At 41.2% G+C, this 17,265-nt stretch overlaps 1 protein-coding gene across 3 annotated transcripts in view; it reads right to left on the bottom strand.

Moving 5' to 3' along the window:
- Positions 1 to 4,308: 4,308 nt before the first annotated feature.
- tll1 (tolloid-like 1) overlaps positions 4,309 to 17,265 on the bottom strand; it is a 59,545-nt gene continuing 46,588 nt past the window's right edge. For 2 of the 3 annotated variants that reach the window (XM_074629512.1, XM_074629510.1), the window contains 5 exons: positions 16,995 to 17,120; positions 12,073 to 12,200; positions 7,461 to 7,674; positions 6,892 to 7,142; positions 4,309 to 6,133 (listed from right to left, as the gene is read on the bottom strand). In XM_074629512.1, coding sequence (XP_074485613.1) covers positions 5,999 to 6,133; positions 6,892 to 7,142; positions 7,461 to 7,674; positions 12,073 to 12,200; positions 16,995 to 17,120 — 854 coding nt within the window. In that variant the 3' untranslated portion in view covers positions 4,309 to 5,998. The remainder of the gene's footprint in view (positions 6,134 to 6,891; positions 7,143 to 7,460; positions 7,675 to 12,072; positions 12,201 to 16,994; positions 17,121 to 17,265) is intronic. The other variant, XM_074629511.1, reaches the window with a different exon arrangement.

Raw genomic sequence — 17,265 nt, 5'->3', positions numbered from 1 at the left:
TTATCGTGAAAATAACCTGCAAATTCATGAAAATAACTGTTAGCTGCAACCCTAAATAATGTTTGAATTGTTCAATGAAAGTCCAGAAAAAGTCTTAAGATGCACCTTCTTAGTCTTCTATGGTCGTAATCTTTAGACCAAGAATTTTAGGCACACACTTTCACAGGAGCAGAAACAGCCAGTGTGGCATTTATAATGAAAATCCTTTAGTAGTTTTATAGCTTATTCATGAGTTAATAATAATGTTTTTAAAAAACAGACCGGTTTGGACCTTCACCAGGGTTCAAAGGCTTTGAAAAATAAAATAGTTTTTATTATAAAGTCCCCATCCTGCTCCTATATGCATGGGTACCTGAAGTTTTCTTTCTGTTCATGTCATGTTTCAATGCTTTGAGCAGCACAAACAAACCTCTATGCAACTTCATTGTATTGGAATGATAGAAATCACAGTAGTGTTATTCTCAAAACCTCAGCAAATAAAACCAAAACTATATAGAAAATGTAGATACCATTAGGGGTAAGACAGAAAATGTGTTTCTTCTTGGGTGAACTGGTCCTGAGAGCTTGGCCCTCAACATACAGTGATGGTTACAGCAGTCTGACTGCAGTTCTCTGGAAGAACTGTAGATGGAGCCAAAGTTAAAACACAAGAGCAAATCTGACCCTCTGCTGCTCCTCTAAAGGGTCAGACAACATTAAGATACTGCAGGCTGACTAATATGGTGCTAGTTAGGGCTGACCCTAATGCTTCAAAGCTTGACTGTTGGCATGGTAATCGACCTCCAAATCAATATTTGAATGCTTAGCTGTTGTTTTATATAAATAACTATGTAATAATAATGTATAAATCCCCAAATAGCCCATGAAATAAGGAATAATCCCACAACATTATTCATAGTCAAGATGAATTATTAAAAGTTATTCTCAGATGGATTTCGCTGTTTGTTAGAGGTGTAGTGTGTACAGTTGTGTCCCAAAGCTTTGAATACCTTTGAATTTTTCTCACCGAAGCTTTGAAGCCCAAAAAATGGTATTCGGGACAGCCTTGATGTTGATTCAACATGAATATACAATATGAACACCACACAGCCTTGCTCTCATACTAAAACTCCAAATTAAATGTATTGTGTCCCTTAAAACCGGTATTAATGGGTTTTACACAAATTCAATTCATGTTTTGTATTAATCTCAGAGAAAGTCATGCTATCATGAAAAAACCTACAACCATTCATTGGAAGTAAAAGCACTAAAAACACTTACTTTTGGGGGGAAATAGTTGATCTACTTCAGAGCACTGACCTTACAATAGCTCAAAGTGAGCGACCTCTAGTGGTTGACTGGTTGTATAACAGTGGCACCAAACAGCTGTGTGTGTGTGTGTGTGTGTGTGTGTGTGTGTGTGTGTGTGTGTGTGTGTGTGTGTGTGTGTCTGTGTGTTGAACCAAATGTGTGACACCTGAAGCTCAACAAACTGATCCTATAAAGGTAAGTGGTTTATCCTCAAGATACCAAGAATCTGTTGTGTTTAAAATGGGTCAAAAGGCAAACGTTAATCTATTGTTGAGCCACATTCATGTTCTTGTTAAGCGCATAAAATGATTAAAGCCTTGATCAATTTTGATATTTTTTATGATTCCACTCATAATTCATAATTATAAATCTTTATTCACTCTAGTACAGGGGTCAGCAACCTTTACTATCAAAAGAGACATTTTAGGCAAAAACAACAAAAAAAAATCTGTCTGGGGCTGCAAAACATTTGAGCATTGTGATGAAGGTAACACAGTTTATAGTCTAAGTATATAGTATATAAGTCTAATGCAGTGAGGGCCAAAGTGCAAATGTACTACGGAGTATTAGAGCCACATTGAGGGGAAAAAAAAACATCTGAGATTTACAAAATAAAGTCATAACTTTACGAGAAAAAAGTCGTAAATATTACGAGAATAAAGTCATAACTTTACGAGAAAAAAAGAAAATAAACACGTAAAATTACTACTTTATAATATTATGAGTTTATTCTCATAATACTACGACTTTTTTCTCGTAAAGTTATGACTTTATTTTCGTAATATTCCGACTTTTTTTCTCGAAATTTCAGATTAAATTTTTTTTTAAATATAAAAAAAAAATTCTAATATTACAAAAAAAACAGTTATTAATTTCCACAATTTTTTTTTAAAAACACACATGGAGCCACTGGAGAGGAGCTAAAGAGCCTCATGTGGCTCCGGAGCCGCAGGTTCCAGACCCCTGACCTAGTACCTCAGTGGGTGTATCACTATGAAACGGTGGCAGTACCTACAGTATAGTACAGTATAGTACAGTATTGTACAGTATTGTACAGTATAGTACAGTATGCAGGGGCTTTTTTAAGTAGAAAAAAATGTTGAGGCAACAACTTTGCACTGATGAAAATTACACAATTTGACATAATGCACTATTTCCCACACAGTTTAACATGTGATAATCAGACTGAGCACATACCTGTTCTCCTCAACGTGTGAAGTTATTCTGCTCAATCCTGCATTTGTATGCGCGGTCAGTTTGGGTAGCTAGCATAGATCGCTGTAGCTAGCATCAAAGTCAGGGTCCTGTTGCTCGCGCTCGCCTGTGTGCACGCGTTACGTGTGCACACGCTACGTGAATGTGTGCGAGCATCCGTCAAAACAGTGAGGCGACACACGTCAGCTAAAACCAAAATATCACTCTATATTTCACCTGCCTGGCAGTAATGTTAGCTGAACAGACCAGGTCTCTCCATGAATCACTGCTGATCCTAGTGTTGGCTTTTCCTGCTTCAGCCTCCTGACCGCAGTCGGAGGGAACAGGGAGACACTCGCACCCGGTCAGAGACGATAACGTAACTCGTTGCGGAGCCCCTTCACTTCACAAGACACGGGAAACCTCTGTTGGTCTGGAGGAGCTGCAGCAGTTATTTCTGCACAAATGTCCACTGTACATTCACTAGATATTCTCAGAGCTGAACTAACTCTTCAGTGTGTAGTGTGCGCGCATGAACGTGAGGTGGAGCGAGCTGTGAGTGAAGGCAGGCAGAGGAGCTGAGTACAGCAGAGACTCCGGCCCTGGAGACCAAAGCTACGGTGTCCCCTGCGTCCTCCGACCGCAGCCAACACTGCCGCGAGACGGGCTTCACTAGATATAACTTTGCGGTTTTGGTTCTTCCGTGTAGTTTGTGTTGAAGTCTTGTCTGAACAGCGTAGCCACACGCGAGCGCGCATGGGACACCGACCCGGATTGATTTATACGTGTAAGAAGTTACAAACAGTCCCTTTAATTTCTAAAATGCTCAGTACCAATAACACCACAGTTTCTTCTGCTGCCAGCAGGTGGAGTTTTGCCTCTACTTACTATGGGATTTTATATGGAGTCTGATGGCGCCACCGGAGTGATTAAAAAATGTGTTCAGTGTTTAACTGTACTCAGTGAATTGATTAAATATAAATAAATAAATAAAATTAGAAATGATCAGAGCAGCAACAGGAGATCTGATTGATCGGCTGTTCTACGTGGGGTCAGAGGTCATCTGCTGAGCAATCAGAGCTCCTGTTGTTGCTGATTGGGTTGGACATCATTTAATTTTTTAAATGAAATAACACAAACTAAAATTTCAAGTCACAAAATAATCTACCAGCACTTCTAAAGATCACAAATTAACACATTACATTACATTTTTAATGAGCATTAGAGGTGCGGGTAGGCAGAACTTTTGTACAGAGCCAGGTTAGCTGTTTCCCCGTGTTTCCAGTCTTTATACTAAACTAACCAGCTGCCGGTTGCAGCTTCATATTCTCATCTAACTCCTGGCAAGAAAGCAGATATGCATAATTCACAAAATGTATTCACTTATAAATTGATTATAGTTTACCACTGGAAAAAGTCTATATTTACTCTAGTTGCACACTCCAGACATAACATGGCTGTTGAGGTAGAATAAAGGATCTTTAAAGTGATAGAAACAACTGCAGACAGCAAATCAAGTTAGTCTAACAAAAACACTCAAAATGGGCTTAAAGATTCTTTTAGGGTGACTTATTTTACTACACCTTTACCATGGACTATGACAGGGAAACAGAGTAATACATTTCAACAAACCTTAACACCATCAAATGTGCTATAATTATCATGTGAACGAAAACACTTGAATATCACAAAGGGAAAACAGCAGGATTTGATTTATGGCTCAATGTTTGGAATTCTTCTCGTCTCGTTTAAATGGGTAAAAAAAATGGAAAACATAAATTAATTCTCAAAACACAGCAATAATCCACAACACACAGCGGCATGTAGTTTTTACCTGTGTGTATTTTAATGACTGATGCAGAGGACGTCATGTCAGTGTCTCTGAGCTACAGACACAGAGGTGGACTGATAAAACAAAAACTACAGTGGATCAGGGTCACCTGGAGCTTGGCACGTACAGCAATGAATGATTCAACTTAAAAATATACAGTTTACAGACATACACACACATTATTTCTCTATAATCTCCTATAACACACACTTACACATTTGCATTTAACACAACAAACGATGCAACCTGTATGCACCTTGATATTCCTTCAACTTTACAGCACTTTGCTCTCCACGCTCCAAATATACAGAAGGGGAAGTGTGTGTTCAGATGTTCGGGGGAAATGCACATAAATGAGTTTTTGTGTATTTGTGTATTTGTAAGCATGTGTGTATGTATCTCTGAGAGCAGCTACAAAAATGACACACAAACACACATGCACCATTGACACTCTATCTCACACACAGACTACATTTCCCATGTTTTTTTTTTCACAATAAAACCATTCGAGATCTCCAAACAAATGAAATACGCTGCCAAAAAACCTTTAAAACACGCCGCTGACACAAGAGCACAGGAGCGACCTCCGACAGCATACATTTTGGTTCTAAGGCAATGTTGTAGTTCCACAGGACTAGTGCTGTTGATGCAGTGTGCTGTTTCCACGCTGACTGTTTCTCCTATTGAAAACCTTTACTTCCATTCAGTCATTCAGTGTATTTTTATTTTTAGCACCATGGGAATCTCTCCTTCAATCAGAATCGTGTCACTCTGAGAGACAGCTGTGAAAATATTCCCTTCAGATATCCACTTTTTTTTATTTTTGGGGTGAGGTGGAAACTGTATAACATCCATGAGAGTTTGTTACAAGATGGTGCAAACTCAAAAAAAAACAGCATGGACACACACACAACATAATGCAAGGCTTAACATTAACATCATTTGGAAATTCTCCATTTGAATTTTTTCATTTTTTTTTTTTTCCCATTCCACGATGGTCGTCTGCATAAGCTTTAAGCAAAATGACGGACGTCAGCCTCCTGTTTGTTCTTTTTCTCTGTACACACAGACACACATACAGTAAACACAATGGGTTTTACAATAAGACGTGAAATAAAATCATCTGCAGCCATTCTGAGCTGGGTTGAAGAGACCAGTTCCCAGGCATCAAAGGCAATAGAAATGTCTATTTAGAGTTCCCTCTCAGTTACTGTGTTTATGAGCAGCTGTCACAGTAAGTCACAGTCTAAGGAGTCAGAAAAGACTCCCCTGTTGGATGCATTGTCTTTAGGTAGAAGCTCCTTAGTTCCTCAAGCATCCGTAGTTTATAATTCTGAATATGAATCTAGTGTGTTTATGTGTGTTTGTACTCTTTTGTTGTTGCAACCGTGAGTATCCACACTGAGGGCAGCTCGATGTGCAGTAATGAAAACCATCTCCTCCACAGAAACGGCTCATGTTGATGTCTCATTGTCTCATCTCAGAGTGCGATGACCTGCGTGGAGCCACAGAGGGAGACTAATGTTCACGTAAAGTGTCGTCTTCCTCCCACGGCTGGCGAACGTCCACAAACGTCCGCATCTTGTCTGCTGGGTCCGAGAAGAGGGGACAGGCTGTACTTTTCTCGTTGCCGTGGTGAAGGTCAGGGTGATAGAGGTCAGAGGTCACGGGCTGCGTGTGAGGTCATTTCCTGGTGTGAAGGCTCTCCTGGAACTTGGTGCTCGTGTAGCGGATGTGGAAGCCCTTCTTGCTGATTGTGTCATCGCTATGGAAACGGATCAGCATGGCGCCTCCGGGCGAGTAGATCCCCTCCCTGGGCTGAGGAAGGGGAGATACAGAGACATGTGAAGCAAGTTTTCAGACATCTAGGGCGCTTTCACAAGCCGTAATCCATTTGGCTAGTACGAATCAGAGTGAAATTGATACTTTTGATTCTCTTACTATTTATTTTTTTGTGTGTGTGCATATATATATTTATAATAATAACAATAATAATAATAATACTCGATTCTGATTGGTCAATCACGGCATTCTGTGGTCTGTAATTTCTTTATAGCAGACCAAACATAAGTTTATATATATATATATAAACCTGATTATGTTTCTCAATCTATGGTATTGAAAAATATACAATAATATACAATCAACTGTACAAGAACTTAAATATCTGCTGATGTATACTGTGATGGGTTACACAACTCAAGGAAAACAATGCTAATAACATTTTCATACCAAATGAATGAAACTCATGGCTGCCTGTAATGGTAGGAAAAATCTAAAAGTGTGCACAATGCATTCAAAAATGGTCAAAGAACATGATTTGTAGCTAAGACTGATGTTATTATATATATTTATCTAGCTCAAAGTAAACTATAGTGCTCATTGATGTGGTTTTAGACAACAATGAATGCTCTATAGCAAAGTGGAATAAGATATTTCAGTCTTTGGTTACTCCAGCAATACTTATCAATGAAATCAATTCATTGTTGGTTTTGATCTATGGTCTAACAGTCCCTTAAATGTGTTTACACATCATAGATGGAAAATAAGCCTATAATAAGAACATGACATCTTACCCCTGAACCGCAGAAGCGGCCGAGTCGATGTGAGTTGGCGTCGTACCCGTTGTACAGCTCGATGTAGTCATAACCACAGTCAGCTTCCTCCTCTACCTCAAACGTGATGAAGCTCAGCTCGATGCCGTAGCCCTGTTCGGCCGTCAGAAGCCACTCGCAGTCAGTGTGACCCGGATAATTGTTGTCTCCAAACTGAGAGTGAGAGTAGAGGTTCTTCTGACGAACTTCTGCCTTCAGACGACCTCCACACTCTGCAGAGACACAGGAGAGAGAGAGTGATGTTTTAGTCTGAAAAAATGTGCCATTTTTATTTATTTGTTTTGTCTCAGATAGTCAACAAACTCTTGTCAGATTTCATGAATGGTTTACACATCATGTATGTGCTGTTGTGAACCACCAGAGGGAGATATTGCTCCTACAAAACTATTCAAATTTGAGAAATCTAAACTGGTGACTGTGAGTGATGCTCTTGCAGTCACAAAAGCTCACACACAGTGTTGCACATAAAGTGAGATATTATCACTAACACACATACATATTGAAATATGTTTCCACACAGACACACACACCTGTGGAGTGTGTAGCTTGGAAGCCCTTTCTTTGCACTGAGGCGTCAGAAATGAAGCGGAGGTACATCTTGTTGCCGGTAGAGACCAGCTGCTCGGGGATCTTGCTGCCACACAACCGACCCAAGATGGCTGCCGTGTCGCTGTCCCCGTCAAAGGCCTCCAGATGGTCATATGCACATTCCTGATGCTGCTCAATCTCGAACTCATTGAAGGCCTGGAGAGGTAGAAGAAGCAGAGATGGTGAGAGATCACTGAGTGAGATGTGTGAAGAACTGTTGACCTCGCTGTCCACAGTTTTTATAGGGACTATTTCTTTGTTAGAAAGTAGTTCCAGGGAAAACTTTTCAAGCTGAGGTCCCTGGATTATCCAGAATAAACGGGTTTCTGGGAAGACAAGATTGTTAAATATAATTTTTCAATGCTTTAACCTCTGTTGGGAAGATGGCAGAAATCTCAGAGACTGTGAGAAGATACGAAGCCAATAGTTAGTAGCCAAAGTCACTTTTCCACTAACGGCTACTGCAGAAAACTCTGAGGAGGTCACAACTAAAAACTGGTCTTTTGACCTCTCAAGACTTTTTCCCCTCTCACCATGCACCTTGGAAGGAGAAAACTCTGACAACAGCTCTGTCTGCACTGAGCAATCTGTGGCTTCCTCCTCGTTTCGTGCAATAAAGCAGTTTAGTTTTGCGGGTAAAGCAATGATGCAGAATTTAGACATGGTCAAACTCAGTGGTCCACAAATTACTGTAAACTACAGTGTAGATGCTGAAAGTCTTCTTGGCAATGTTCTTATTTTGTTCACAGGAATTACAACATAGCCACAAATTTATGTCCTGCAGTATGTACTGTACATGTATGCATAACGTCAGAGAGCAGCAACTAGAACTAACTGGAAAATGCATTTCCTGCTGAAAATGCGTGTGAATGCTGACCGCTGAAATTAATTGCAAAGCATTGCTGAAAATGCAGAAATGTGAAATGACTTGCCTGAAAATGTTAAAGCTCAAATGCATTGCACTGCACTGCTGAAAAACCTAGAAGATGAAATGTAAAACTGGCAGAGTTGGAAGCTGAACTGCATTACATAAAGAAGCTAAGAGCTGAAATACATTGCTTGAAAAGCTGAAAGCTAAACTGTAACCCTGTCAAAAGTGGTACATTTGAAGTGAATTTCCTGAATAGACGGAAAAAAGAAAAGCTTTTCATGAATATCAGACGGATGAACTGCATTGCTAAACACAGAGAGAGAGAGAGAGAGAGGGAGACAGAGACAGACGGACAGAGAGAGACAGAGAGAGACAGACAGAGAGAGAGAGTATTATTTTAGTGAAATAAACCTTTAAAACTCCAAGTCGCGAGACAGAAAGTAGTATTTGGGTTGAATAAACCTTTAAAACTACAAGTCGTTAGACTACTACTAGTAGCAGTAGCAACAGTAGCAGCAGTAGTAGTAGTAGTAGTAGTAGTAGTAGCAGCATCAGTAGTTGTAGTCATAGTACAGTAGCTACAGTATGAGTAGCAGCACCAGCAGTAGTCGTAGTAGTATTAGTAGCAGCATCAGTAGTTGTAGTCATAGTAGTACAGTAGCTACAGTATGAGTAGCAGCACCAGCAGCAGCAGTAGTAGTAGTAGTAGTAGTAGCAGCATCAGTTGTTGTAGTCATAGTAGTAGCTACAGTATGAGTAGCAGCACCAGCAGCAGCAGTGGTAGCAGAAGATGCTGATATATAATGTTTACATACTCTTGAAAATGCTGACATTTGAGAGGACATGACAGGAGCAACAGTATTTGAGATTTGCACAAGCACTGCCTGTGTATGTGCCTGTGTGTGACTGCGTGTCTCTTTAAGCCCCCCTCCTGAATTGATCTGATTGGCTTGTGAGAAAAACATGGTGCACCTTTGTAAAGCTAGTTCTCAAGCTGTGGGCGATATATTCTAATGAGCCTGCATGTGACATAGGAAGGGGAGCCAAATCTGAATGGCTTGTTGATTCACATGTTTTCTGATCGAGGCAGCCCACAAAAAAGTGACTGGGTTGTCTTATTTCACAGTTTGTGGGTTGGTAGGCACTCCAGATACCCAAATGTATGAGCACAAGCATTAAAAAGGTCAGTTTTTCACGATATGTCCCCTTTAATATCTACAGAACAGAGCGCCTGCCTCCCTGCTTCTTTGCCTACACAATGACATGCATGTACACACGATGTCACGATTCCTAATCTAATCAAGTCACCGTGAGCTGAGTCATAACACCTTGCAGGCCTCTCTCTCCCACACACAGTCACACACCTCTCTGATTGTCTCGTGAGCCGCGCTCCATCGCCATCCGCCACAAACGCCACACCGCACTGATTTTTATCAGCCAGGCGGAGGGAGAGAGAAGGGCGAAGGTGGGCTGGCGTGTTTGATTCGTGGGTCGTGATGGCTTCCAGATGTTTCTAACTGTAGCTCGGGTGACACACTGGATGGTGGATCTGTTTACTACTCCCAAGAGGATTTAGTGTGTGTGTGACAGAGAGTGAAGAAGCAATAACAGAATGACCTTCATGTCTATGCTCAGATTTCTGGTATAAATTATTTCCCGCTGTGATGTCATTACTGTGGCTATACAGAGCACCCTCGCTAATCTCAACACACACAAAAACAAAGAGGAACACTTCATTTTACAGGTCCGCAAATTTCATGGTAATTAGGTGATAATTAGCAAGTAACCTATTTGAAATTTCTTTTGAATTACTGCCAAATTACCCCAATATTTACCTCAAAATGTATCAAAAATTACATTATAAATATTATTTAATAATTATATTCCGCTATTTCCAAATAGCTGGTAATTTATTTAATACATTTCCAGGAAAAGAATACAAAGTTAATTGATATGCTTTATTTCCATGTCTGCTGGTACATAGATGATAATTAGCAAATAACTTCTTTAAAATTTCTTTAAAAACTCCCTGAATCATTTTATCTACCAGGTTACATTTGTGTAGACAGTAAGTCACACAATGATGAGATTTGTGCCTGATCAGAAGTGTCTTTAGTTTTGGTTTTCCAGCTCCGATGAAGAGGCAGCGCACAGCCGCTTCTCAAGCCTGAGGGCCCTATTTTAACAATGATATGCTATTTTAACATATAACTATTAAATAATGTTTATAATAAAGTAATTGTCGATAAGCTTTGAGGTGAATATTGGGGTAATTTGGCAGTAATTCCAAAGAAATTTCAAACAGGTTACCTGCTAATGATCACCTAATTACCATGAAATTTGCAGACCTGTAAAATGAAGTGTGACCAAACAAATCTCCCAATTTGTGTATATTTGTGTGTAAATTACATATAGTCGCACACTCAAAACAAATAAAAAAAAAACGACTAAATGTGTCATCATAGCTGATGATGTAATGTGTTTTCAGTTACGTAAGCCTTGATAAGAGATTATCAAAACTAAACGACAGTTGATGACAACTGAAAAGCAGAGAGGCAGGGAGGTGAGGAGGCTAATCCTAAATATTTGACTTTGTGTCTAGACCAGGAGTGTGTCTGCTGCATATTGTAAAGAATGCACTGTGTTTGTCTGTGGAACATGAGGGGACTTTAGGAGGATTATCTGTGTGAATGTGGGCATGTGTGCTCCTGTACTTGTACCTTTATGAGGACCAATTTGCATTTCAGGATCGAGATATACATGCATTTTAGATCAGCTGATCAGTTGATTAGTTTACTGACACAAAATGTGAAAGTGATGTTTCAAGCTCAAATACCAACATCAACCAGTTTCAGCTTCTAATTTGTGAGCATTTACTGATTTTCTTTTTGTCATACGGCAATAAACTGAATATCTTTAGGTTTTGGTCCGTTGGTCGAAAACGTCGTCTCGGACTTGCAGCTTGCATTGCAGCTGGTTGTCTACAGTGTGTCTCCGTGTTGGTAGAAAGCGTAAAAGTGTATCACAAAATTTAGAACTACAGTGAGGACATTTTGTGTGGTTTGAGCGTCAAGGTTAGACTCGGTGTGTGTGTGTGTGTGTCTAGACCACTCTATCACCTCTTGCAAAGCATCTTCTGTGAATCCACCTGAGTCAGGAGAAACTCCATTTGCATCAAAGCTAACACTGTTAGCCAAACACCACCTGTCTTCTGTCACATCATCTTCTCTCCTTTCTCTCTCTCTCTTCGAACAAACAACTTCGAAAAATGTGGAGATGACTATTTGTGGTGACACATAAATGCTTACATGCATAAAATGCATGTGCACGTGTGTGTGTGTGTGTGTGTGTGTGCGGCTAAACGCATGCATACACACACACACATAGAAAGCCACAAGGACACAGATGGCCACTGCCCAAGGCCTCTTTCTAACGCATGAGAACACGCTTGCAGTTAGCCCGAAAATACAAACATGCATTTTCTCCCCACGTTCACATTTGGATTTCATAAGTGGAACATTGGAGAGAGAGATCATAGAGAAAGAAGGGGGGAGGGCAGCCCGAGGGTTTCACATAAGATATGACCCCACAGACAGAGTGTTATGAGGAGGGGGAGAAGGACAATAATGCTAAAGTAAAGGGTTTAAAGAGCCACAAGATTTGCTTGATTGCAACACACTTACTATCTTGACTCGGTGTCCTGGCGTGGCCGTGATGTCCCAGGTGCACTCCTTACGGCTGGGATACTTGTCTGGCCAGTTCGGGCTGCTCAGGGTCCCACTGGGGCTGTGGATCTTATGCTCACACTCAGCTGAACACACATGTCCACACACACACACACGCACACACACAGAAACATGCAAGCACACACAGAGAGGAAGTTAAAATCATGGCTGCACAGGAAAAGGTCAGAGGAAATGGAAAGGGAACAGGAAGGAGAGAAACGAGAGAACCAAAAGAGAGAGAAACGATTTCAAAGAAACACATCCTGATGACAAGTTCAGTGTGAATTTCACATGCACGCATGCTTTAATAAACCACACCACTACAGTCAGTCTTTTAAACTTTGCATGGATGGAGTACAGCATATAAGTACAAGTCATCCATTACCTACAATATTTAAAGGTAAAATGATGGGTGTCATTTGAACCTTCAATGCGATCTGTATTTATAGAAGCAAAAATCCATAATATGGATCCAATGCAGAGAAAATGTAATTTTTTTTGCGTAATAGGTAACCATTCCTTCAAAACACTCATTGCAAACACTGCTATCCAAAATCTAAGCCCTTGGAGGGATTAGATGTTTAGGAAATGGATCTTAAAACACAGGATGTGTAGGATTGGATCCTAAACATCTAATTATTGAGCTTCAAATTCAGTTCCTCGCACATGTTTTTTAAAGGCCACAGTTACAAGATTGTTAACGCATCCAGCAATTTCAATCTAATCCCTTTACGATCCAGTTCAGAAATGAGCTACAGATGAAAGAGAGATAGAGATGGACGAACATAACGCAATCAGATGCTTCGATACATCGTCCGAGGGATCACTGAATGATTTGATGAGTGTGAAAATGATGTGAGTCACGCGCTTTGGCCTTCCCAGTCACCACATCTCAACCCAATCAACACTAACATCTTTGATTTGCACCTCTGATGGGGGTTTTCTCCAAAGCAACAAAAATGAGCTTCTGTAAAGAAGACAGGGAGGTGCAGCTTTGCCCACATTGCTACTCTATAATGCTACAGAAACAGTGGTGTGGTCTGTTTGTGCTGCATCTTTCGGGCAAGTCAAGTCAAGTCTCCAGTCTTTCAGAGTAGGGGTTGTGCGGCGGTGTGGGAGAGTCACCTTAACGGCCCATTGACGGCACGACAATTAACGTCTTTTCTTCCCTCATGGCTGCGTTGTACAGCTCTGGATCACTGGTTACGTGATTGGCTACCGCAACATGACGTGAGATGGTTAAGGTTAGGCATTGACCTCGAATGGTTAAGGTTAGGATAGATCGTCAGGCATCGAGCCTCGCAAGAATTTTTTCAACTTTTTGCAATTTGAGGGGTACCATCTAGACACGACCCTACTTTTTGGCTGCAGGCCGCTAAATTTTTTTCGGCACGCCCTGTGGCCGCAACCCAAACACACTAACCCCATTCAAAATGAATGGGAGGACTTGCGTTTGATCTGGTGTGAATGTAGCCTTTTAGGTTTCAAGTCCTACAAAGTCTCAGTGAAAAGAGTTTTAGTGACGAGCAACCAGCGCTGTTTTTAAGTATTTCGGGTCTCGAGAAAAAATACCTTCTCTCACATTGCTAATCTATAATATTACAGAAACAGTTACTCAGTAGTCAATATTATTTATGTATTTATTAGTGTATTTAACAGGGACTGTGCACATTAATAAATATTGCTGTAAATGTGTCAGAGTTAGCCAAAAGTCTATTTTTCATCTGTAGTCAACTGCTCTGTTACTGCTTTGTTAGTTACGCTGAATTCACAGCAGAGCAGCGGTGAAGTGCGGACTGCGGCGAGCTGCCATGCAATGTTTAAAGAAAGCTGTGGCGGCTGCTCCTTAGCTGCATTCGTTTGATTCTCTGGCGAAGTGTGGCCAAACTAAAAGTTGGGAAAAGTTGAACTTTTAGGGGCAAAGTGCGGCCAGAGAGGACCCACAGCCAATCAGTAAACAGATCCTGTAACATGGTTGTGTCTAGAAGGTAACCCACAAATTGCAAGAACGTGCAAAAAATCCGCTGCCCGACGACCTACCCTAACCTTAACTATTCAAGGTCATTGCCTAACCTTAACCAAATTGTTTCCCAAATTGTGGGTTACCTTCACGAACCCTGTGACATGTTGACCAACATTTCTTCCAACCCTGAAACACATGGCCACAGAAATATTTTATTATTGCGGCGAGGTGCACTCCGCGAGGTGCACTCCGCTCGTGCTTAAAGCTATCCACGGCAGTCCTTACAGTCACTCACGCATCTCTGTGTGTGTGTGTGGTGTGTGAGTTAAATGAATGGCTTAATGAAGGTGATGGGAGGCAGGAGGCATGCACCAGACAACAGGATGTATTCCAGAGTGACAGTTTTTATTTAGAGTCAGACAAACTGAACCCACGTACAGAATGAGATGGATGGATTTACAACAACAAAGTATAAATGTAAAAGAGAGTCTTCTAACAGGCAAAGTATTAAATACAAACACACACACTGATGTTACAGAAGACCCTCACACCTTTAAAAAAATCCAGCTACTGACATGATACAGATTTAAGCTCTGACAATAATGTGTTGTCTGACATAGAAAACTATCTTTTCACATTATCACGCTATTGTCGGTAATAATCTACAATGCCACAGCATCATAACCCAACAGTTCAACAGATGTCTTCCTTTCATGGAAAAGATTAAACGGGATCCCTGAGACCATAAAAAAATACAGATTTAAGTTTTTCTTGCTTTCTTTTCTTTTCCACTGCTGCTGTCACACACGTCTGTCAGGTGATTGCTATCCCTAAACGGTGATGTTTGCATTAATCCAACATGCTAACAGCACATGTCACGCTATCCAAATGTCCATCTCCACATGTTGAAACTTTCACAAGCACATACTGTATGTATGTACATAACACACACACACACATGGACACAAGCTGTGTGATGGGAATATGGATTTACATGACTCTGCAAGGTTACTGGGTCAAGCTGGTCTAATGCACACGTAAACACATACACACACACTTATACACACACAGGAAGACGGAGTTACATATGAAGCTTTCAAGCTCCCAGATGTTTGAAACATGAGTGTTTTTATGAGCAGCACAGGGAGCCTTTAGTGAGGTGAGTATGTGTGTGTTGATGTGGTGTGTGTGTACACGTTCAAAAGTTCAACTTCAAAGAGTTGCGTATAATATGTCAATTCAACAGTTGTGTGCATGTGTGTGTCTGTGTGTGTGTGTGTTTGCGTGCAGGGGAATGTGCTAAAAGCTGATAATAAATAATGTTTCTGTCAAACTGAAACCTTTTTCCCTCTCCGTGTGTCACACAAACACAAACACACGACACAGGGAACACAGCTTTAGTGACTTGCAAGCATAGCTGTTTTTAAGTCTTCTGAGGCAAGTTCAAATCTTTGTCTTTAACGCCAAATTCACACCTCGCCACAATAATTACATTTTTCTGCTCATGTTTTCAGGCCGGAAGAAATTCTTTGTAACATAGGTCAACATGTCACAGAAGTCACAGGATCTGTTTACTGATTGGCTGCGGGTAATTTCTGGCCGCACTTCGTGGCTAAAAGTTAAACTTTTCGCAACTTTTAGTTTGGCTGCACTTCACCGCAGCATCAAACGGCCGCAGCTCGCTGAGCTTGGGAGCGGCCCGCAGCAGCTTTACATACACATTGCATGGCAGCTCGCCGCAGGCCGCACTTTGATGCTGCTCTGGTGCGAATTCGGCGTAAGAGTGAGTCTCAAGTTGAGCAAGTCATTTAAGACAAGTCCAAGTCAAGTTTCAAGTCTTTAAGAGTAAGTCTGAAGTCCAAGTCAAGTCTCAGTGAGCAGAGATAGAGTGACTAGCAACCAGCACTGTTTTTAAACATTTTGTGGTCCAAGTCCAAGTCAAGTCTCAAGTTCAATGAAGTTTCAAGTTAACGTAAGTAACGTTACTCGCCCGGATTTAACCCCCGCCGTCACTCCACACAGCTGCCGGGAAACAAGACACAGGAAACCTCTGTTGGTCTGGAGGAGCTGCAGCATTTATTTCTGCACAAACTGAAACTTCCACTGAACATTCACTTGATATTCTCAGAGCTAAACTAACTCTGTCTGCTGCTCCACTAGCTCACTTGTTCACTCACACACATTCGCCGCTGCTCTCTCTCTCTTGCTTCAAAACTCACTTCTCAAGTACACACACACACTCTACACACTGGCTCTGCTATTCTTTGAATGATACGCTACTCTTACAACAACTGGCTGTAGATAGGGCCAATTACATTTTCACGTCACCGTAGTTCTCCTACACGCTTAATACACGGGAGAGGTTGCAATCTGCAACCTCACTACTAGATGTCGCCAGATGTTACACACTGGACCTTTAATAGCTGACAGCAAGTCATTTTAATGCATACAGCAAAAAAATTAATAGAATGAAATAGTTATTTAAGGCATGTTGCTAAGCCTGCCTGACCCATTTTTTTGTTCCAGGATCTTACCAGGTCAAAGCTTGAGACTTGAATGTTATCAAGTTTCTAGTCAGTCAAGTCTCACAGCCCTCAAGTCAAAGTCATGTCTCTAGTCTTCACCTTTGATCTTAATGTGACACATGCCCACATCTTAAGCCTCAAGTCTATAGCTTTGCTTGCAGCCACCAAGTGTGGAAATGTAAGTATGTACAGAAAATACTACCCTCAGATGGAAAGGACCAGTCTGTTGTCATGTGGACTCTGATGTGGATAAACAAAGTACGGGCTGTATGATGGACGATGGCTGTTCTTGTGAAAGAGCACATGCTTGTGTGAATGTGGTTGCACGTGCATGTGCACTCCGAGGCTTTTGTGCCGGTGTGTGTGCTGATGTGAATGGACGTGAAACCCACCTTCCTTACAGTCATGTTTGTTCTCATGCAGTACAAAGCCATGGCGACACTGACAAACGTAAGAGCCCACTGTGTTGATGCACTCGTGCTGGCAGCCGCCGTTGTCCTTGCTGCACTCATCTTTGTCTGTGAGAGATACACATGCAACACATCACTCATGTGGAAACAGCAAGAAAGGCGGGGTGGAGGGAAGCAAGAGTTCAAGCAGGGGAGAGGAGTGGAAAGATGAGACCTTAAGGAAGGGGAGGAGAGTTTTTGAAAAAAAATAAGA

Source organism: Sebastes fasciatus, chromosome 3 (assembly GCF_043250625.1).
Source record: "Sebastes fasciatus isolate fSebFas1 chromosome 3, fSebFas1.pri, whole genome shotgun sequence".
NCBI lineage: Eukaryota > Metazoa > Chordata > Actinopteri > Perciformes > Sebastidae > Sebastes > Sebastes fasciatus.
The sequence above is the reverse complement of the archived record's forward strand: the minus strand, read 5'-3'. Positions and strand labels throughout refer to the sequence as shown.